At 40.0% G+C, this 22,866-nt stretch overlaps 1 protein-coding gene across 1 annotated transcript in view; it reads left to right on the top strand.

The window, feature by feature from the left end:
* LOC128733621 (eukaryotic translation initiation factor 5B) overlaps positions 1-22,866 on the top strand; it is a 178,797-nt gene that overhangs the window by 82,931 nt on the left and 73,000 nt on the right. Inside the window, exons 6-7 of the mRNA XM_053827343.1 lie at positions 5,800-5,995; positions 15,394-15,501. Of these exons, the coding sequence (XP_053683318.1) occupies positions 5,800-5,995; positions 15,394-15,501 (304 nt within the window). The remainder of the gene's footprint in view (positions 1-5,799; positions 5,996-15,393; positions 15,502-22,866) is intronic.

Raw genomic sequence — 22,866 nt, 5'->3', positions numbered from 1 at the left:
TAAGTCCCTTTTGTCCCGCTGCTTCCTATTTAAAAGGCCTCTTCCACTGCTCTCTAGAGAATAGTTCCGTTCATTTCCACGTCTGCTCTTTATATTGCACCTTCCAAGGCAATGTTGAATAGCAGGTTAGAGAGTGCATCCCCTTACATCAGTCCATCGAACGCCACGAAAGCGGTTGAGGTCATAAAATTTTGACCCATCCAGCGTCGCGCGAATCGGTGTAACTACCACAGCCATTTTTTTTAACAGAATCGTACGCCGCCTCAGAGTCCACGATGTGTGATGAAATGATTAATCTGCAAGTATGTATGTATGTGTATGTATGAGATTAGCCACCATCACCTCAAGGATTTCCCATTGTATGCATGTAGGATTACTGCAGAATCGAATTTATCTACCTAGCAACTTTCATGTAAATGCTGTTTGTTAGGGACCAAAAGGGGTTGGGTGGATCTATAAGCAATGTCGCTTATATGATTACACGGGATATAAGACACTCCTTCCAGCATAGACTTCCAGTTTCTAGATACATAACTTCGCCGTGCAAACTTATCTTGCGTGATGATTTGTGTGCTAGAAGGGCGCGTCAAAATCCTCTCCGACCTTATATGACTTGGGCTGGTTACCACATCCCTCATCCAGTCTTCGATTCATTCGATACCCTGATGCTCCTTCCCCTTTACGATAATGATGGTATATGGCAATGTAATAAAATATGTGTTATATGAATATACATTATATGAAGATATATAGACAAAAACAGAACAATCTCACCAGCAGTCCTTCGAATGGAAAAGAGTTGCATCATTTGAGTTTACATGAGTGCTTCCATTAATTTTACTTTTTCTTCTGGTATCCATGAGCACTATTTAAACTTTCTTCGGCCCGAGTTTTCTTTGTACAGTAGGAGGTGCTTGCTCCATGAGCTAAAACGAAACAAATCATTAAAATAACTTATGTTAAGCTTACCTACTAACAAGGTCGTGTTGCTCAGCCGTCATCCAAACCCGCAGTTTTGAGATCAGGCAGCCGGGAACCACCCAGCATCGCACCTCCTAGCTTGGCTACTCAAAAGAGCATTACCAGGTATGGCCACGTGGAGGCGCTAGGTAGGGGCTTGTGATGGCTAGAGCTATATTGGACGCTCCTCATTTGCCTTCTCCATTTCATACCCATGTAATGATTAATCTGCAAGTTGCCCGAAACTGGTCGAGCAACTGACACAGGGTAAACATCTGATCCGTCGGAAAGCAATCTTCACGAAAACCAGCATAGTACTCACCGACGAAGGACTCCAGAACAGGATACAAGAAAGTATCTTATAGGCAGAATTGAGCCATGTAACGCCTCGATAGTTTTTACACTCGAGACGATGTTCTTTTTTAAAAATAGGGCGAATCCAACCACTCCTCCGGCATTTGTTTTTCTTCCCAGATCCAGATCAAGATCCTTCCCATGATCCGATGGATTGCTTCGTACAGGTGCTCACTCTATGCATTGCGAAATTCAGTCGGGATACCGTCCATCCCAGCAGCCTTACCATATTTTTTAGCTCGCTGATTACTTTCTTAACCTCCTCCTGTGCTGGTAGCTCCACAGCTCACTCTCTTCCTGCTGATCTCCGTATTTACCCCTCCATTGAACAGTGCCAATAGAACAACTATTGCGGGCTAACGACGTGCGCAAATTCTATTGGAAGGTGAACTACACTCGTAAGAGCCATACCGAAACCTGTTAGGCATGAAGCGGGTATTTCCATTTGATTTTGCCGTAAAAGTCCAAAACAGAGTACTCGTAACGCTTGTCCAAAATATATAAATCGCCCTAGGGAAATGTGTCGACAGTTAGAGCAATTCTTCGATGATCACCTGGCAATGTTGCAGAATGCGGCGAAATGGAAGTTGATTTAGTAGTAGCTTCAGGAGTAGTTTCCCATTATCAGATCTCCAAAAACTTATACGAAAAATCGGGTTGCTTAAGACCGCCGGTAAGGACTAACTATCAGTAAACCTCTATAAACACGGCATAGAAATTAGGGCAACGGCACTACTGGGTAATATCCAAAATCTACAGGGTGTTCAATAAGTTCGAATACACTTTAAAAATGTGTTTAAAAAATGAAAATATAAGATATTCTTTTCTGAGTCAATTTTTATTGCAGCTGTGTTTATTGAGAACGTTTACGACATATTTGGTGGAAGCACCCCCTTTGTGCTTTATGACGAGCTTGAGACGTTTCTCAAAAGAATCATACGCGGCACGCACCTGGTCCATGGGCATCTCGTCCCAGATCTTGGAAATGAGCTTCCTAAATTGGTCCATAGCGCTCACTTTATGTTTGCTCTGCTTGGCCAGCATGTACGACCATACATAAAAGCCCAGGGGATTAAGATCCGGGGAGCTGGGAGGCCACAAAGTCTTATCAAGAAAATTAGTCAAATTTTCCCGTCACCACACTTGGACGATATTCACCGTGTGGGCCGGTGCGCCGTCCTGTTGAAAGACGTAATGATCTTTCCCGTAGAGATCACGAAGTGCCGGGGCTACAACCTTCTCCAGAACCTCGTTCTTATAGTACGCGACGTTGATTTTCACGTTTCTCTCGATAAACACCAGTGAAAGCTTCCCACGCTTAGATACGGTCCCCCAAACCATCACAGGCGCGGCGCTCTGGAACCGCGGAATGTTTATGTGAAACGGGGGGATGCTGGCCAACATCGGCGCCCACAGTCGATCATTTTGGACATTGTGCGGTTGTTGCAAGATGAAGAGTTTCTCATCAGAAAACACGAACTCCTGACCAGCGTGCCGCGAAAGTATCAGTTTTGCTCTGTCCAGGCTCTTCTTCGTTGTAGCCTCCGTTACCCCGTGAACCTTGCATTTCTTGAACGGCTTGCATCCCAGGTCCTTCGCCATGATGGTGTGGGCAGTCCCGATCGACACATCCTGGTCAACAGCGGTCTTCCGGATCGAGTGGTTCATTTTTCGACGAACCCGCTCTCACACCATCTTGGTGGCTGCTGGCGTCCTCGCCGAACGCGGCAGCCCGGATCTTGCACGGTCCTTGGCCGAGCCCGTCTCCCGTTACTGACGGATGGGTACCGATCTGTCGCAAACAACTTTAACGTTACGGTACTCCTTCATCGCGCGCAGTAAACAAATAATAAATGACATCAAGTCGACACCTTGCGCGTCGGTTAACCTTTATATAAGGCTAAAGCTGACACCAATACCAATACACAGAATGCAAATGATGCGCACCTACACAACGATGAAAAATTGTATTCGAACTTATTGAACACTCGTAGGAAGGAGAAAAGCTACCGGAGAAGTGGATGGAACAAGTTGTTTGTGTCACCCAGTGGCGACTCGTGGGGATCTAGCTTACCTGTTTAACCAGCAAACAAATAAATGCTATATTTTAAGCATCAAACAAATGCATACGACGGTTTACGGTTTAACAGCAAACTCCTTTCTGGATTTTAACTACGAACCGAAGAATTTTCGTACAATTTACCTATTGAACCAAATTCAATTTGCACGCACACGGTGGCAAATAGGCTTATAACTTTGCAGAAGGCTGAACACCACAAGCAACATGCGTAAGGTGTTCAATGCTGACGATGAACGAGTTAATAAGAAAAATTTGCGAATAATGCATGCCAACCGCGCTCTATTTTCAAATCCCCTTCGTACCAACACATTGTTCCTGGTGATAGTATCACCAATCAACACTAGAAATAATGCGTTGGCACCATTGGCATGATTGTTCATTGAGGTCTCTAAAGCAACGTTCAAACGTCGTGTTGAACGTTTTGCTCATTAACTTCGTAACTAAACAAAATGAAATCGAAATACTGGCCCTATAGGGATATGTGGTAGTAAGTTGTTCAATGCAAAAGATGAACGAGTTAATGAGACAATAATGCTCCCGCACTATCGAGTATAGAAGCTGTTTGACATTCTCTTTTTATCTCCTTCTTCCAGCACATTGTTCCTGGTGCTAATTCAGTATCACGAATCAACACCACAATGTATTGGTGTACTTGTTCATTGTGATCTCTAAAGCAACGTCCAAACGTCGTGTTGAACATTATGCTCATCAGCTTCGTAACTAAATTAAATTCGTATTGCATATGCGTTGGTGCAAACGAGATCATGAACGAACGAAGAAAATAATTTTGTCGGGCTGAATTTTGTTGCCTGTCCTATGAACAGGTTGAACATGCGGACGAGTCGTCACTGGTGTCACCTAAGAAAAAGGTTATCGATTTGTCTACTTCAACTATCATATCATAACACTGATAGACGGAACCTACAGAGTACTTTTCCAAGCGATACATTGTGGTCACATATCACATATTTATCGCCTTTAAAGCAGCGTACGGTACAATCGATCGCAACCAGCTATGGTAGTGACTGACGCTATAAACAAACTGACGCGACATTAATCTCGAGACTCTTTGAGTCGTACCGCGAATTGAGACAAGGTAACAGCTTATGCTACATGCTATTCAGCATCGCTCTTAACGAGAGGATTCGCTGAGAAACCTAATTTTCAGCAAGAGTAGCCAACTTCTATGTTTAGCAGAAAACGTTGGTATTATAGTCCGAAACTTTTGGTTTGATGTTGTGGGGGTGGTACTAAAAATAAATATTTCGAATACCAAATACATGAAAAGTAGAATCTCGAAGCAGGTGAAGGTGCGTCTCCCACCGACGGTACTCGTTAACGGATAAGCGAGTTTGTGTACTTGGGTCGATGGTGACAGTGAATAGTGACTTCTGATGAGTGACTCGAGACCGAGTTGAATGGAGACGACTGCTTGAAACTTCATGATGATTTAGGATGTTCTAAATCTAAATATTCACTGAAATATCTCTACGGTCCAGCCACCCTTACTGACGGTCCAGCAAATACCGTAGTTAATGTATAAGCATTTTCGTCAGAGAAAAAAAACTGTCCCTGTCTCGAACGGATGTCTACAGAAAAGCTCTCAGTCAATAGTTCAGAGCATAGAAAAGTTCTGTAGATCATTTCTCAGCTTTTTGAAACAGCGTCTCTTCTAGTGAGCTGAAATTCAAACGTAATTTTTAGAAAACTTAGAGTTAATTTTAGAAAAAAGGGAGCGGGCCTCATGGGTTTATTAAATTCACAAAGAACGCGAAGGTTTCTATCAAGATATTTTGCTGTAAAACTTCAAACACGTTGATATACATAAATTACCCTTCTGAATACCCGTGTAATTATAAGCAGTCGGATGTTCAATTTGCATGTGGGTACCAGCCAGCACGCAATTTTGAGGTGTAGGTTTCCAACTCAACGATCTACGAACGGTCGTGGGAGTCTCTTCGGCTGATTTTCAGCTATAATATAAAGCTATCCCACGATTGTCTGCATGCCAACCGGTTCCACGCTGTGCAACAACATTGGATGGCATTCCATCCTTTCATTCATCTATCCATTTGTCCATCTATCCTTCCGAGCACTTCACCGGGAATTAACCTAAACGCTCAAAAACTTACGCCCAGTCACAATCGTGGGTGACTTTTACGTTATAGTCTATGAGTTTGAAACGAGCCGGGTCTATGGTGCTTCAGAGCGCTGATTCAAAGTGACATGATTGATTAAAATAATTAACACCAAGCGGGTTCAAATTATAGGGCTTTTCACATCCCATATGAATATGTTATGTTAATTTTCTCAATATCTAGATCCTCGACAGGTTGTCACCTGTAGATATACACTGTGGTAATCACAAACAATTTCATGGTCATTTTTTTCTTACTCTACACCAGGTACGCCACTATTCTCGCCTTCGACGTCAAGATAGAACGGGACGCACAAGACCTTGCCGATAGTTTAGGCGTGAAGATCTTCCAAGCAGACATCATTTACCATTTGTTCGACAAGTTCATGGCTTATCGGGACGAAATCAAACAACGTAAACGTGAGGAGTTCAAAACGGTCGCAGTGTTTCCGTGCAAACTAAAGGTGAGTATTCGACGCCGGGCTGGGCGGACAACGTGTAGGTAACTGATCGCCGGAAAGGATGTCACCACGTTACGGTACAGAGATGAAACGCTAATTACGCTCTTGAGAACTACGGGGGCCATGATCCATAGTTGTTTATTGCTCGTCTCTGCAATTATGATACATGGTATAAGCAACAGTACCGGTTTAAACGATCAATTATTTTTATACACAGGTAACGTTGATGAGCTCTGCTGACTTTAATGAATGCCTATGAGCATAATCGACTGTATCCTTTTTGATATCAGAGCCGATGCAAGAAAGAATTGTTCGGATCATCGGTAGTTCACGAAAAATATCAAGCAAAAGCTTAATATAATGTGGTGACCATCAAAAGTAAACAACACAATAAACAACTGTTTATAGTTAGATGTTTTTAATGGGGGCGTTCTAATGGCACCGACTGCATCATCATATTCAAACAGATTAAATGTTGGTGCCTTCATATATTGGCCAACGAACAATTCTTGTTTCGAGAATTCATATCTACCGATAAATACCAATCGTATGCATGTCTTCATTACTTATACAACATGCAATCATTACCTCGAATCGCGATAGCATTGAAATCAACTATGATGCACTGACCAAAGTGCCTAGGAGTGCAGCCGGCGTTGTGAATGAATGGTTGCCGCAACGCTCCCGCGCTTGCGCTGTTCCGGTCGGTGGCCTCCGTGCCGTGTCCGTACAGCTCTCCGAGATGCGGTCAGCCACTCGATCAACTCAGCATCCGACGACGAGATAGCGCATTTTATTTATAAGCCCAAGGTCACTTAACATCGCCGGCACCGGCCGAGTACCGGCGGCAGCGGCGGTCGATTTGAGATGATGCTATAATTCTCTCAAAACGGAATATTCGATAAATTGCAACCGATTTTTCAGGAACGGGCCCGGCCGTTATTGGTCGCACTAACAACAATGGTTATGCATATTAGTTACACACACGCCGGTATTGTGGTAAAGCCCATGAGTATCCATCCCTGTGTTACGTTTAATGGGTCAACGCACCAGATTACCTTCAGGTGATTTAAGATGATTGTTTTGCATAGACACAATTAAGATTTTCTTGGTTTTACTATTATACAAGTCGTTTTGCAGTATTGTCCTGTTCCATATACAAAGTTAAATACTGCCGGGATTTCTTCATACTACAATTAAGTCCTTTTACTGCACGAATCCAAATTTTCATCTTTTTATCTTTATCTTTTTATTTGACAAATTACAATGTTATTTCAGACTTTTTTTTATCCTGAGTGTCGTTTAGCGTGCAAAATGTTACCACTTTTCGTTACATGTTCATTTCTCGACTCTCCAATATAGTAAACAAAACAAAGTTCTTACGTTAAATAATATGGAAAAAAAATTTACTTCACAGTGTTTGCTGATATTTTTTTACTAACGATGTAATGCAAAAAGTAAATGTAATTGGGAAAAATATCATCAATAGATGCTTCTTGTACTCATATTTTAACTTTTGGTTAAAATTTGACAGATCGAAATCAGTAGTAATTTCTCTTTCGATTGAAAATAATCATACTCTGCTCTAGTTGATTCGGCAAATTTGACAATCACCTTATTCTGCGAGGCGAGTGACGTGACTATTTTGGAGTCGCCGTGAATCAGGTGACAGGGGTTTGTTATCTAGGTGACACGGTGGTCACCTAGGTGACTTAACTCGCCGTGGCAAATCACGGCGAGTGGCAATTGTATTGAATCACGTGACTCGCAGAATAAGGGTGAATATTTGAAGTTTATGCGTTTATCATTAGGGAAATTTTAAAAATATTTTTTTCGCTATATTGTTCAATTCGTGGAACGATTTCTGATCAATTGATAAAAACATACTTCGAATTGGTTGAGAAATGACCGAGTGATTAACGCTCAATACCTATCATTTTTTAGATTTGTTGGAATAGACCAAATCAAGGTGACGTCATCTGGCAGATACTGGCGCCCTTGTTTACAAACAGACCGCAGAGTCCAAAAAAGTTTCAGCTGTTAAACGGCAAGTTTGTTGTTTTAAACAGCATTAGGATAAATTCAAAACGCCATTATGCCTTTAAAATGTTAAAAAATACGCTACATTCGCTATAAACGAAAAGGAAAATTTTCCAAAATGTAAACAAGGGCGCCAGTATATGTCAATTGACGGTATGATGATTTGGTCTATAGCGCCCTACCTTCCCTACCTTCCAGGACGTGGTCTTACGTCAAAAGCATGAATATCATTATTGTCATATTTAAAAATTTAACTAATATACCGTAGAAGTCGGCAAAAAGTTTATTTATTTATTTACTATTTTATGGGGCTTTCCACCGTTGGTTGGTTCGCCCCAATGACAAAAAATTGTTTATTTCACTCATTTACGGTACCAATTTATAATTTCAAGCCGGTCAATACCGGATTCGAACCCAACGAACTCTAGTTAGGCCCTAATGATTTAAGCCATGTGAGTGCTGGCAAATATAACCGCTGAACTGAGTCATTTTTAGACATAAGTATTGTGCCATCCCCGCCGATTGTATTTGACTACCGAATGAGAAGTTTTATTTAACGTATTTCTTAACCGGGACATTGTAAGCCTACAGGCGCTGTACTATTAACTATTAACTACCGTCAAACGGGGTAACATGCAACAGCGGGGTAACATGCAACAAAACTATATCGATCCAATTTACTGTACTTTTTGATCTGTTACTTCAATTTTTAATCCATATCAGTCACTGAATCTTGTTGTTAACAGTTCAAAGAAGCCATAGATACTGTTATGTTGCTTTTCTGCTGTTTTTCTGATTTTTAAAAAATTCCACAAGATGGTGTCAAATTCATCGTTAATTTTGCGTCAGTAAAACGTTTGTGTCGCCCACAGGCACTTCAAATAAAAAAAGCCTAACATACATTTTTATAGTAAAATGAACGATAAGGAAACAAAATAATCGATTTATGATGACTAGTTTTGTTTATCTTACTTGTTACCACATTATTCGTAAAACAAGTACTTAAACGGGGTAACTTGCAACAGCTGGTACATATAAAAAGCTGTGTTCCGTTAGCTTCAAGAGGCAAGTTAGCATTTAATTTTGCATCAAACAATACTAAAGCACACCTGAAGAATGTAAGATACTTTCGGTAAGTCGGAAATATCCCCGTTTTTCTCTGGATATACTGAAAACCCAAGCAACAATATGGGTTTTATTACACTCTTATGATGGCATTTAAGACCAAAATTGGTCTTGAAGACCCCCATAAGAGTACAATAAAACTCACATTGTTGCTTGGGGTTGGGAATGGCCATAGAAGAGGCCAAAAAGAAAATAACCTCACTGAGAAAACCGACCAACAATATGACAGTGTCTAATTACGATCACTCGTAACGTAATGAACGTTCATATATTACGTAACCAAGAAATCCAAGATTTTTAACTCTCCCGCTCCACTTCATGACGCGATTTTGCATAGTGGATATAGGACGTGTAATGCGTTATTACACAACTCTCGCTTCCCTAAGTGCGTTACATAATATGTGAATGGTCATTAAAGATCTAAAGGATCCAAACAAGGAATATTACCTGCATGAATAATATAAAAAGTTATTTCGGTAATTTCCGTTACGGGGCGCATAATTTTTTTTCACCAACGTGACATAGGACATTTATGCGTATATTCATAGCAAAAGCATTAAAAATCGCAAGTTGGATTATTATTTGCATATTCAAGTCAAAAGAAACTCATACAAATCTTTAAATTCGTTCATTTTCCAAAAAATATTGCTTGTTGCAAGTTACCCCGTTTAAGGGGTTACCAGTAACAAATTAGTTAAAAAATTCTACAACAGCCAATATTGATCGCAATTTTTTTCTCAATATGTGAAATTGTTCTATGCTAGACCTAATAACTTTATATTAATTAAATGTACTACAGATAAGTTTTTACTTGCACTCATAGTTGAGAACTGTTGCAAGTTACCCCGTTTGACGGTATCAGTAAATATCAGTAATTTTACCCATCACGGCTTTGAAGCAAAAAAATAGGAAATTGTAATATAGTACAACGAGAGTACAACGTGCCCACGCATCACATCTCTATTAATTTCAAAACAGCATACGATACAGTTGATCGAGGTCAGCTATGGCACATAAGGTACGAAACCAGTTCCCGGATAAACTGACGTGGCGCGGCGAGGGTTGAGACAAGGTGACGGCTTATCCAGCATGCCGCTCCACATCGCTTTTGAGGGGGTAATCCGACGAGTGGACATCAAAACGAGAAGCATAATTTTCATTAAGGTTAGCCAGCTCGTAAGACTTTGATATCATATCCAGGGACCTTGCGGCGGCATAGGCAATCTATACCAGACTGAAAGCGGAGTCTAGGAGGATTGGATTAAAAATAAATGCATCGAATGGCAATTACATGAAAGGAAGCGGCTCAAAGGAATCACACGCACGGCTCCCACAGACGGTAACCGTTGACGGTGACGAACTAGAGGTGGTAGATGAATTCATGTACTTGGGATCGCTGGTGTCCGCGGAGAACTACACTAGTAAGGAGACCCAGCGGCACATTTATGGACTTGAAGTCTTGTTCGAGCGGAAGGTACTGCGAATGATATTTGGTAGAGTGCAACCTGAAAGCGGAGAGTGGCGGTTGCGTATGAATCACGAGCTACTTGCACTACTTGGAGAGATTCCCATCATACATTTGGCGAAAATCGGTAGCATACAATGAGCCAGGCGCGTCATGCAATCTTTTTTTTATGTATGTAGCTAATCAAAAGAGAAATTCAGTAACATCTATTTCAATTTTTGTATGCAGAAAGGTTCACAGGAACCGTGCTTCAAGTTGTGGAACATGGCAGTAGGTACTCCTTAGTTTTTTTTTTGTTTGTAAGATTTGTTTATTTTTAGAGATTCACCGAAAATAATCAAAAAATCTTATGAACGTAACATGGCTAAACCCCCAAAAGAAGCATCTGTGTTCAATATTTTCATCATGATTTTAGATCCTAGACAGGTGGACACTTCAAAGCGTATCTCATTCTCTTAAAATAATTATATTTTATTTGTGAAAAATTTTCAATATTTATCCTTAATATTCTTGTAGGCCGGTACACAATACACAAGTACTGTTTAACGTTAACGTAACGTTTTGTCAAGAATATTTGCACACTAGTTTTTATGCAAATGATAAACAAAGGAATATGGGACAAGACTCTGGAGAAACTTTATCTTCACGTTACTATTTTTAATTTTGCGTGAAAAAGTTAGTCAGGTCGTTACATGATGTTTGTATATGGGCATAATTTGATTCACAAAATCGTTGTAAGAAAGTTATCGAAAAATGTCATGCTGACATACGCCGTCGGCATCAGACAGAAATTTATGCTTTAAAATCCAACCGGGTTGAACCAGCAACCTGGGTTTCATTGCATGCAAACTAATGCTTGATCTTTACATCACTACTAGCGTGCAGTCAGAATTTCATAATAGTAACAACTGGAGAGCAAGTTTGTGAAAGAAGAGTAACCTTTTTGCTCGACGCCTTATGAATTCGTTCAACGAATGCTCTGCTTTACCTGAACAAGTCGTGATGACTGCGAAGGGTTGTTCTAGTGCCACTTTCGAGTTCTGTCCATTTTGCATTGTACATTTACATTGCCATTTTACAACATATCGTCAAGCTTGATCTCCAAAGGTTATAGGTAGTACCGATATACCCTTTTTTCCTTTCCCGTAGAACCATATCACAACTGCGTCCATTGATAAGGACTATTGTTGTATGACCCATATTCGATTTGGTGCTATTCAAATATCCTGTCACACTAAAGGTGTGAAGGACAATTGTTGACATAGCACGCGATCCCAGTTAGGCTCGACTCGTTTTATAAAGCCTAATACCCTCCCAGGATCGCTTTGCCAAATTTCGTGGGGCTCTAATACTCCCTTTCCAAATATTGACATTCTTTGATTTATTAATTCTCTACAGTTGCAGAGTATATGTTGAGCAGTTTCCATTTCAAATTTACAGAAACGACATTGAGCAGTGTTATTTTTCCCAATTTTATTTAGGTAATACCTGCTCGGGCAGTGACCAGTCAACAGACCAGTAATTATCCGAAGATCTTTTTTACTAAGATTTAATAAGATCCGGGCTTTTGCTGCACTTGGTCTTATGAATCTTTTTGCCTGTCTGGATGTATCCGTGGCGTTCCAATTTGATTGTACCATGGACGTTTCCCATGTTCTTATTTCGGTCCTTAGAGCACACTCCGGGACTCCACAAAATGGCTCCGGACCAATAAAATTTGATGCAGAACCTTCTCTAGACTGTCGGCTTTTTCGTTTCCTTCAATACCACAATGGCCGGGCACCCAGTATAAAGTTACTTCATTCCTACTGGCCAATTTTCTAAGAGAAAGAATGCATTCCCACACTAGCTTCGATTTACATGTAAAAGCTTTAAGCGCATTCAGAGTTGCATGGCTATCTGAAAATATGCAGATCTTTGCGAATCTATAGGGGAATGTCGTCGTGGTTGGGCCGCCTTTTGGACATTCGCCCGTAACTTCCGTTTCAAAAAGAATTTTTAAAATCTAAATATATCGTTGGAAAGGTCTAAGAATAAGCTATATTTCTGGAAAGTCTTGAACTGATTACTTAAAAAATAATAAAGTTATAGACATTTACATGAAGACAAAAAATGTTGTCATACTCGGGCCACGTTGTACAGGTTGGGCCACCACTCTAAATCTAAGAAATACGTATTGAAATTCTATGTAGAGACATCAAAAGAATGAATATCGTGAGCAACGGCCATTATAAGTATAAATATCCTATTTTTAATAACATCTTTGCGAAATTTTTGGTGATCTTGTAAAATCAATATTACTACAATCGCGTTTCCCGAAATGTACTACTGCAATGACAAATCAACAACAATCTAGGTTTTTATTATATTAATTTTGCTTTATTTCATCACATTTCCCGCGACTGACGTTCTCTAGCGAAAATTGCGCTTCTGTGCTTAAAATTATGGTGGCCCAACCATGACTACACAAGTGACCCAACCTTTACAATAAGCGCTTTTGTGGTATTTACCCCCTTACCCCCTTACGTCCTAACTGAATGGGATTTTTCAATATCATTCGAATAGAGCACAACACACTTAATAAATTTTCAATGTTTATCCCGATAATTGCATTTCATGAATCATTTCTTGAAGAAAAGTTAACTGCACCTGCAAAACTTTTTTTGTATTGATTCAATCAGTGAATTCAGTACGCGTGTTTTGAATACACGATTGAAACTCACAATATTGTGAAAAGTTAGCTGTCACAGTAAGAAGTTTTACATTGCTTGTATATACGTATCACGAGTTACTAAAACTGTAAAAATCGTGGTGGCCCGACCATAACAGTGGCCCGACGATAACGGCATTACCCTACTTCCTATTTAAACAGATATTCGCTCATTCAATAATGGCGTGAATTTCTGCTTGAAATACTGTTGGACTGTGGCCCATAGGTATAGCTTTACTGGTACCAGGGCCAAATACTCCAGCTCCAGTATTTTCACCCATCTTCGACCCATCAGTGTAAAACACAATAGAACATGGACGCAAGCTTGTCCCACCAGACTCCCAAACATAGCGGCTTGATTTAACCACTTTGAAGGGAAAGTTATAGTTTGTATTTGTTGTCATCCAATCTTCAATCGTAGTAACAACAGAGTTTAACCCGAAATCCTTAAGGATACTTAAATGTCCTGTCAGATTACCGTCTAAAATCTTGTTATATCATTTGTATTGCAGAGCACTTTTTACCCTGTTGCTTTACAAATTGATGTAATGGTAACATGTTAAGAAGGGCATCCAAAGCAACTGATGGTGTACTTTTCATTGCCCCAGTTATTGATATGCAGGCAAGCCTCTGCAGATTACCTAGCTTTTTTTGAGCGGTTACCTCATTAAGTTTTGGCCACCATACAAGTGAAGCGTATGTAATTTTCGGACGAACTATTGCCAAATAGATACGATGGACTGTTTTTGGTCGTAATCCCCATGTTTTCCCTACTGCCCATAGAGCATTTGTGCCCTTAGTGATGACCTTATCTAGATGAGAGTTCCAATTCTGTTTCTTATCCAAAGTAACACCAAGGTATTTAACTTCTTCCGCAAACTGAATTTGAACTCCATTCAGAGTGGGCCGATATACCCTTGGTCCAGTTGGTGTTCCAGTGTCTGCTTTAAAGTTATGTTCTGCTGTGTATCTTGCTCAATTGACGAAATTATACAATAGGTCACATTCAAAAGTTCAAAAAACATGCAATTAAAATTTTAGAGGTACCAACTCCGTGTTTTGTTGCTCCCAAGGACTCGAAATTATCATTAATGAGGCAGTTTTCAGCTCCTGTAAAAACTACATCTCAACTGCTCCGCGTGGATACTATCCAAAGCGATCAATTGCAACAAATTTGACCGATTGTGTGTCAGCCTGCCTCTCAGTTGGACTCGAGATGCGACATTATAGTGCAACAAGCCAGTCGTCGCATGCTTGAATTTCAACTGGGAAAGGTTACACCCGCAATTTCCCTGTACTAACAGTTGGCTGCGCAAACGGTCGAATAAAAACACCTTTTACAGCACCTAGGCTTTTCTGTTTAACTTTTTACAAAGCAGTAAACCTGTGCCTGTTCGAATTTTTGTCTCTTCATCATCGTTCGAATTCGTGAATGACGGACGAGCTTTATGGAGACTTTACGAAAATAGTTTAATATTGAAAGGAAGGATACAAATCTCTGAACCAGTTTACGGTCGATAATTAGGCATAATGAAAAAAGGTATCAATTTACGACAACTTTTGCCTCAAAGTGGTTTGCTGCTGCCGTTCCTGCCTGTATAGTTGCTGCTAGTTGAAACAAAAGCGATCAGCATGATAATGACTTCAAAGGCAAGAAGAGACTGCCCATTGGGTTTGCTAGAAACGGCTCGAGCGTCGGACAGAGACGGAGCAGAGGGTCGGTATTATACATGCATGCGAAGAGTATCTACAGTACCTGATTATTGCTGTCTCAAGTCATCGGGGCCGTGGCTTCTGTCGTGGCCGGCCGCGCGGCGAGGGGAGAAACAAGACATCAGAAAATTTTATTCAAAGGAAGAGGGCTTTTTATGATATCCGGTGATTATTTCACTTTGGTCGGGCCCCGTCACACCGTGGGTTCGGCTTTTTCGTATCACCGATTTTGGAAGATTTGTTTATTTAATTTTTATAGTGGAGACTGCTGTTCTGTCAACCAAACTCGCTCGAAATAATAAAGGTTCTATAAGGTATCTAATAAAATTTTGTTTTTCGAAATTTCAGATCTTACCTCAGTTTGTGTTCAATTCACGTGATCCAATTGTGATAGGTGTTATAGTGGAAGCCGGCGTTGTTAAGGAAGGAACGCCGATTTGTGTGCCAACTAAGGAGGTAAGTGCCTAATAATAGTGGTCCAGGTAAAACAGCAGTCTTGGCACATCATTCTGTGTTCGAACATGGTATCTCGTAGCGCAATTATGTTGCTGACAGCTGACACTAATGGCCTCTTCTGGTTCAGCGAGTCAAACACACGAACGACCGTCGTTTTTAAGGGCCGTCGAATGCCAACGAAACATTCATTTGGGCTAATTTTTTTATAATTAAATTAGTAATTTGATATTTAACAATTGCGTTTTAGTTTCTGTTGGTTAATCATTTATGCATACAGATATAAACAGTTTTATGCATGATGCTGCATTGGAAAATTTGTATTCCATCTTCAGTATTGAGATATATGCGAATGTTGATGCTGTGCTATAAGCGGATTGTTATCTATTGCACTCTATTTTTGCTCTGTTCAACCGTGTTTACGAAAATATGTTGATATTTTCGCATTATTATGGAATAGTGTGCACAAACAGAGGAAATATTTTATAATTGGCAGTCTGTATTATACATTCGGGCAGTTGCTGCAATAACAGCGATGCCTATAGCTGAGATGTGCTGACCCTATCTATTATAGCTTGTTTTGATTCTCCATCAGCACTCAGTCAGTATATTAGCAAGCACTTTTATTATTATCTCAGCTTCCAGTATAATTTATTATATCCGGTCTATTTACAACCCTTTCTCTTACCTCCCGCATGTCACAGATGATGATCGTAGTGGCTTGTGGGTTGGCTCACTACAACGACTAACAAAAACTTTAAAATATTTTGGTTAGAGTGGTGCCTCCACTACAAGGGCTACGAAGCCAATACAATTTATAGATAGAATATGCTTTAAATTAAACTGTACATAAATGCCGGTATTCACGTAATATATAATGTTAGACCGTTTTTCCAGCGCAAACAGTATTGATGCTGCACAATACATATTACATAAGGAAATAACCAAGCGGAAATTGATTCTAGCCTTAAACCTATACATGATATTCCTACTAAAACATGATGTTATAAACCAAACACCCTCGGCCGGCGGCATGTCACATATATAGCATTATCCGAATCGGAACTAACCATATGCGGGGGCTGCCGCCTAGTCCACCCGGTATCTAATACACAAGACTGGTATGTAAGTCTAAAACGACTGAACAGGGTAAAAAGAAAAAAAATATAATTTATCGCCGCACTGGAGGACGCCCTCGCGAATTCTTTGCCAGCTATCTCGATGAGGCAGTATTTGCAGTAGCGGCGACATTGGCGACCACCGGGCCGGACAGTTTGTTGTTTTACTTTTTTTCTAGATGAAATTCGAACTGCTGACGTCAGTTGTTCCGGAAATGGATGTGTCGATTCTAGATGTCCTAGCAAGATGAAATAGTTAATCACGAAAGAAACATCATAAATGAACCATATTGAAACACTAGGATGGACATATATTGTCCAGATGTGGCGGCTTTCTATGCTTCAACCAGACGAACGAGACAAAATATTAGATTACCAATTCCTTTACGATCAATGTCACTAAATGAAAGCACGCTGACGACAGAATTTTAGTATTTTGTTTAAATAGTACCACAAACGTGATCGAGAATCACAGATGAAAAACTTTAATTTTGCAGCAGCACATGTTGTTTGGATTTCTTGCAATAACGCATTCAGCGGCATAATGTACACCTCGAGCTCTCCTGGAATGTATTCAAACATCATACTCAACAGCGGAAACAAGCAAATAAGCTTAACCATGCAAAGTCCAGAAGGAATGGTCTCAGGGAGGTGCTTGAACAGCGCCGGAGGCTTCCTACGCAAAACCGGTATCGCGGCATAACACACCTTATTTGCGACAGGCTTATTAAAAATGCGTGTAGTTCTATAGCTATATCTAAATAACGCCAGACACATCGAACCGGGTGATAAAACACGTGGTCGTCGCTGGAGTCGTGTGCGTTGCGTTGGCGGCCTGCCTGTCACCAAATATGTCGTGGTTGTAGCAACGGTTTCCTGGAACGGGTGGGTCTATCGCCATAGAGCTCTCTCGGTCCCTAGCTACAACGAACGATAGCTGTCGTATGCGTATTGCGAAATTGGGCGTAGCGCACAACGCGTATCGATGTCAGTGTTGATTATTAATTAATTACAATAACGTGATTAAAAGCTCGTTTCGTATAATATGAAACTTTCTCGTTGCTGGTACTCCTGCCTACATAATACGCACTGTATAATCGGCTGTATATCTCTGCCTCGTTCAATGCTACCTAAATTTGTGTTCAATTTATAATACTTTAAATAAGGCTTCTATGTTTCACCCTACGTGCTTCAATGTACGCGTAATAATTACCTACCTATAGCATCTCTCCGTACTGGAAATATTTGAAGTATCTGCATTCTTAAATGATTCTACCAGTAAATAGGTCGCTAAAGCTAGGTTGAAACTACTCAAAATGCCCTTAAAGTGTACAAACTCATATTTTGGGTAAAAAATTCAACTAATTTTGGCTACTTGCTACCGATAATTGAATTATTTTCTGTGCCAAATAACGCACTTTCAAGTTCCTACTACCAATTTTTTAGTTGAAAATTTACTCAAAATCTGAGTTTGTACACTTTAGGGGCATTTTGAGTAGTTTTAACCAAGTTTTAGCAAAATTCGACGGGTAAACTCATTTAAGAATGTGCAGAATTATGCAAACTTTGAATATGCAGATACCGAAGGTATTACGATCCGTAATTGTACTCCAATTAAAGCTATTTGAAAAGAGCGTTATCTTGACGGCAATACAAACGCAAGTAGGTAAGCAATTGCATGTGGCCAAATATATTATATTAACAATATAGTTCACTCTTCTATAATCCTGAAGACACGACTATTAGCGCCATTGCGGCATAAAAGGTTACCAATGTACATCGTAAATTCGACACGTCTATCGGAAACAACTCAATTTTCTGTATAGAGTATAGAGTACGACGCAAATTAAACAAAATGCGTGAATTATTTTTCCCTGGACCAGCATAAGAAAATCAGCTCTCGCTCGGTTTGTTCGCGCTTGCGACATTCGCCGTTTTGTCGATTCTATCTTCAATTCGCGACTACGAAGCTCCATGATCCATTTAAACTCATGCGATTGCCCATATGGAGACAGAAGCAACAAAGGGCGAATGTCGCAAGCGTGAACAAACCGGGTGAGAGTTGATTTTGCTATGCTGGTCCAGCAAAAAATAACTCACCAGTTTCGTTCATACCTGCGACATTCGCCCTTTTGTTAATTATATCTAGAAATGTGAGTGAATAAAAAATTACTGTCAAAAATCTTTCTGTTTATTACACTCTTTGATGATTTCTTGTCGTTGCTTGTTTTGAAGACTAAACATTTACTGGTTACAGCAGCTTACCTTCGCAGTCGCGAATTAGGTGAAAATTTACTTAGATGGTTTGAAATAAGAACATTGCTACGATTTAACCCTCTAGCGGGTAAGACCGTCTGTAGACGGCCTTCGCTTTTGGTGCTCCAGAGTTGGCCTAATCACAAGTTTTTAGTCTTGACCTTGGAATGAGGTCATACATATATTAATATTTTTTTGAAACGATGGTTCTACAATTGATGAAGGGACGGTAGGGGAAAGAAATGAAAATTTTTTTGGTGAAGGAGGGGAAGAGCGAAAAGGAAGGGGGGGGGTATTGGTAGCTATGCTTGACAAGTAGTCATTTTGACTCCTACCTTTTGTCCAATGCTGGAAGGTGCATGAGTCGAACCAAGCTGTAATCTGAGATTATAACCGGATTCGAACCCACAACACCCGCCAGGGCATGTGGTTCGCTGGTACTCCGCTGGTCCAGCGCCTCTATGGTTCAAAGGTACAAGTACCAGCGAACCACATGCCCTGGCGGGTGCTGTAAAAGTAAAGTATAAGTAAAAGGTATCATTGGTTGCACGCTTAAAAATTTTTATTGCAAAAAGCCTTTAGTCACCTTTTTGCCCGCAAGAGGTTGATAATTTTGCGTCTTCTGAGATATATGAGATGTAGCGGAGTGAACTATATTGTTAATATACTATATTTTATGTAACTAATTGTAAACAAATTAAACTCTCAAATTAAACAAAGCAACAAATTAAACTCCCAAAACCTATTTTCGGATCAGACAATCGCTAATCCTTCTTCGCTTGAAACATTGCTACATCACATCAGATGCATTAATATTCCGTCAAGTTCTTTTTCACATAAGACATCAGTTTTGAATAAATTCTTGCGGTATGTGGATACAATCGGGCGAAAGATAAAGTTTTTCGCACATTTTTTTATAACTGTTCACTTTCAGGACATCAAATTGAACTAGGCGTGCTTCTCTAACACAGACATCAAATTGGTCTAGGTTTATAACGGTCCTAAGAAAATTTGTTAGCTCGAGTGGACTTTAACACTTTTTCTGACGCGCTTCCCAAGCACAGATATCAAATTAATATAAATCTGAACGTCGTACAGAATCTTCTACCTATTGGGACGAGGGGTGGTTGTCACTTTTTTTTATAAAAATAAAGCAATCGAAATCACAATAAACAGATAATGTATTTAACTGTCGTTCCTGTCTGTGAAGCAAGGCGATCACGAAGAAAATGTATGGAGATATTTGACCTTGAAACTATTCGGTAATTTTCACTATTTTACAAGTTTTTAAGTTAAGTTTTTGTCCTTCCGGTGGTTGGCCACTGAAGGGGGGCAGGCAAAAAAAAAACAAAGTGAATTTTTTAATCGAGCAAGAAAAAACATGGATTTTAAGAATTTTTATTTAAGGTTTAAACGTGAAAACTGAATCTATTCTTGCTTATAATATACACGTTATTATTTTCTATGCAAAAATATACGAAAAAGGACAAAAACGAAGGAAAATTTTTTTGGACGATTTTCGGAAATTCCATTGTTCGAATTTCCATTTCTGTTTCGTGATGGAAGCGTTAATTCAACTCGGAGACTCATTTTTCGAGTTTTTCAGATTCAGACTGTAGAGCCCACAGACAATTGATTTTATAAAAAGAACTTTGACTCATATCCTACAAATTATTTTTTGTCCCCCGATTTTTCAAGCCAATTTCCAAGGGGGGGGGGGGGTGACAAAAACTTTAAATATGATTTGCAATGAAAAAGAAAGAGAAGATTGAGATCGCATAATTCCTACATCTATTATGAGTCAATCGGTATCTAAACCATGAAAATCCATTCATGTTTGGAAGAGCTATTAGCGTTCAAAATCTTTCATATTTTCGTGGCGCTTGCATTTTTGATTTTTCGGAATGACACCCTATTCCAAACTATGCCGTAAGACGTAGTCCTACGTCAAAATCATAATTTTAACATTAGGTACGGTTTTCTTTAACAATCCCACCGAATACCAGGAACAGAGAAGCTCAACGTGCAAGGTGGGTCGACCAAGTTGAAAGCGCTTTGCAACTTCTGAACGACTGCTTAAAACAGCACGAGCCAGCCCGAATCTATGCTGGCAAAGAAGACGAAGAACATTAGGAACTTATTGACTCAGAGAAGGTGGCTAAAAATAGATCTTAGCATTCGCATACGAAAATTCAAAATAGGTCGCAAGCCCTCTTGGTGTAAAGTCCATATTAGGGGGCACCGTAGTTACAAGATTACCGAGTCTGTCTTGACAAGCGAATGGTCATGGTTTCGAACCTTAAAAGAATCAGGTAATTTGTTGCTAAGTGACTAAGTGATTGCTCTCAGGCTCCTCCACAACCTATCTTCATACTCAATTCTGCATTTACCAACAATGAAGCCTCTTTTCAGGGCAAATTTTACGATTTTACTGGCTCGAGCTGGGTAATGAAGCCTCTTCTCCATGACAAATTATTACTAATCTCGGTACTTCCTGATTGTAGAGAACGAGATTGGTTGAAAAGTGGTAAAAAGCGGGGATGATTCGATCACTTTGACTCAATTTTGATTCATTTGAGAGTACCGTCTCAGCCGAGCAAAATTTGACAAAGTGATATATAAGACATTTATAGAACAAGTTATTATCTACAATTTTGCTGAAATTTTTTTTGCTGTATCTTTTGCAATTACGGCGCTACAATGCTAGTAACTCTTTAGTGACTAAATGGACATTCATTAAAAAATTATCACACTAAGTAACACAGAATGTGAATGTGAATGCTAATAGAGACGGATGATAAAACATAATCATTTATATATTTAAAAATCGAATTTCTGTTTCTGTTGATCAAGTAACAACTAAATTGAACGTAAAGTAACGAACGAAAATCAATTTGGTCGGTTCTAATCGAAACTTGATTCAACCGCCCGGTACCGACTCAGGTTTTGTAGCCGAAGCTATATTTCAAATCGTGACCGCATTCGTCTAAATTCGTATTTTCGGAAACCAAGCTAACCGATATTGCGTCGCATTTCGTTCCGGTCACATTGCCGAACGGAAAAAAGGTGCGCTTCGTAGCCGCTTCGACGGCGGCGGCTTGTTGTCATAATTACGTCCATGTGACGACGATGACGAACGACGTCTTCAATATTCTCCAAGCGGAATGAAAGTGGGTGACCACCCATGTAAAATGTTTTGAAATTTCCAAACGACAGCTACTGCACTAGGCGTGAAACGCGTCTGTCTTCAGAAAAATTTAAAATTTATGGATAGAAAAAACCTTTAAAGTTTTTTGTGAGTCACCCTACTCGCCAACCGCTAGAAACTGATCGTTTTTACCACGCTCATAAACACGCTCACAAGCTATTCATTCTTCGTATTCGCAGTCAGTCATTCATTCATCCATTCGTTCGGTTTCCGTCGTAAATTGGAGTTTCATTCATAAAATTGCTTCAGCAGCAGGCGTGCATTAATTTCTACTTCCTTCCGGATTTCCGTTGGTGTTTTTTTTCTTCGTCTTTAACACGATTAGAACAGAAAGAACGTGAGTCTATGCCGATGCCGAAGCCAATCCGATGCGGGCAAGTAACTATGCACAAATCTTGCTGACTCAACCGATGGTATCCAGGGGAAGACGGCCGTCCAGAGGCAGGGACAGGTGCAGCATTCCCCTTTTGTTCCGATTTACTTCCGAAAGCCAAACGGGTGAGGAATTGAGAAGTTTCCCATAAATTTTCTACTTCCGGACTCTGTTGTAATACACGCCTGGTTTGTCTTTCGTTTTCCGTTCCTCTCTAGCTCTCTTGCCCTGAAACGGAAATAAATACTTCCGGATATTTTTCCTTCTCTATTTTGCTTCTTCTCGCAAGGGTTTCACTTTTCTATGTGAAGTGCTTTTTTCCTTCCTTCTTCGACGAGATGATCGTAAGTGCTTCCAGAGTTTGGCTTTTGCCCCTGTTCGCACCGTGCAGATGTTTTTTCTTCTAATTCCGG

This window comes from Sabethes cyaneus, chromosome 2, assembly GCF_943734655.1.
Source record: "Sabethes cyaneus chromosome 2, idSabCyanKW18_F2, whole genome shotgun sequence".
Lineage (NCBI taxonomy): Eukaryota > Metazoa > Arthropoda > Insecta > Diptera > Culicidae > Sabethes > Sabethes cyaneus.
This window is presented reverse-complemented; position numbering and strand designations above follow the sequence as displayed.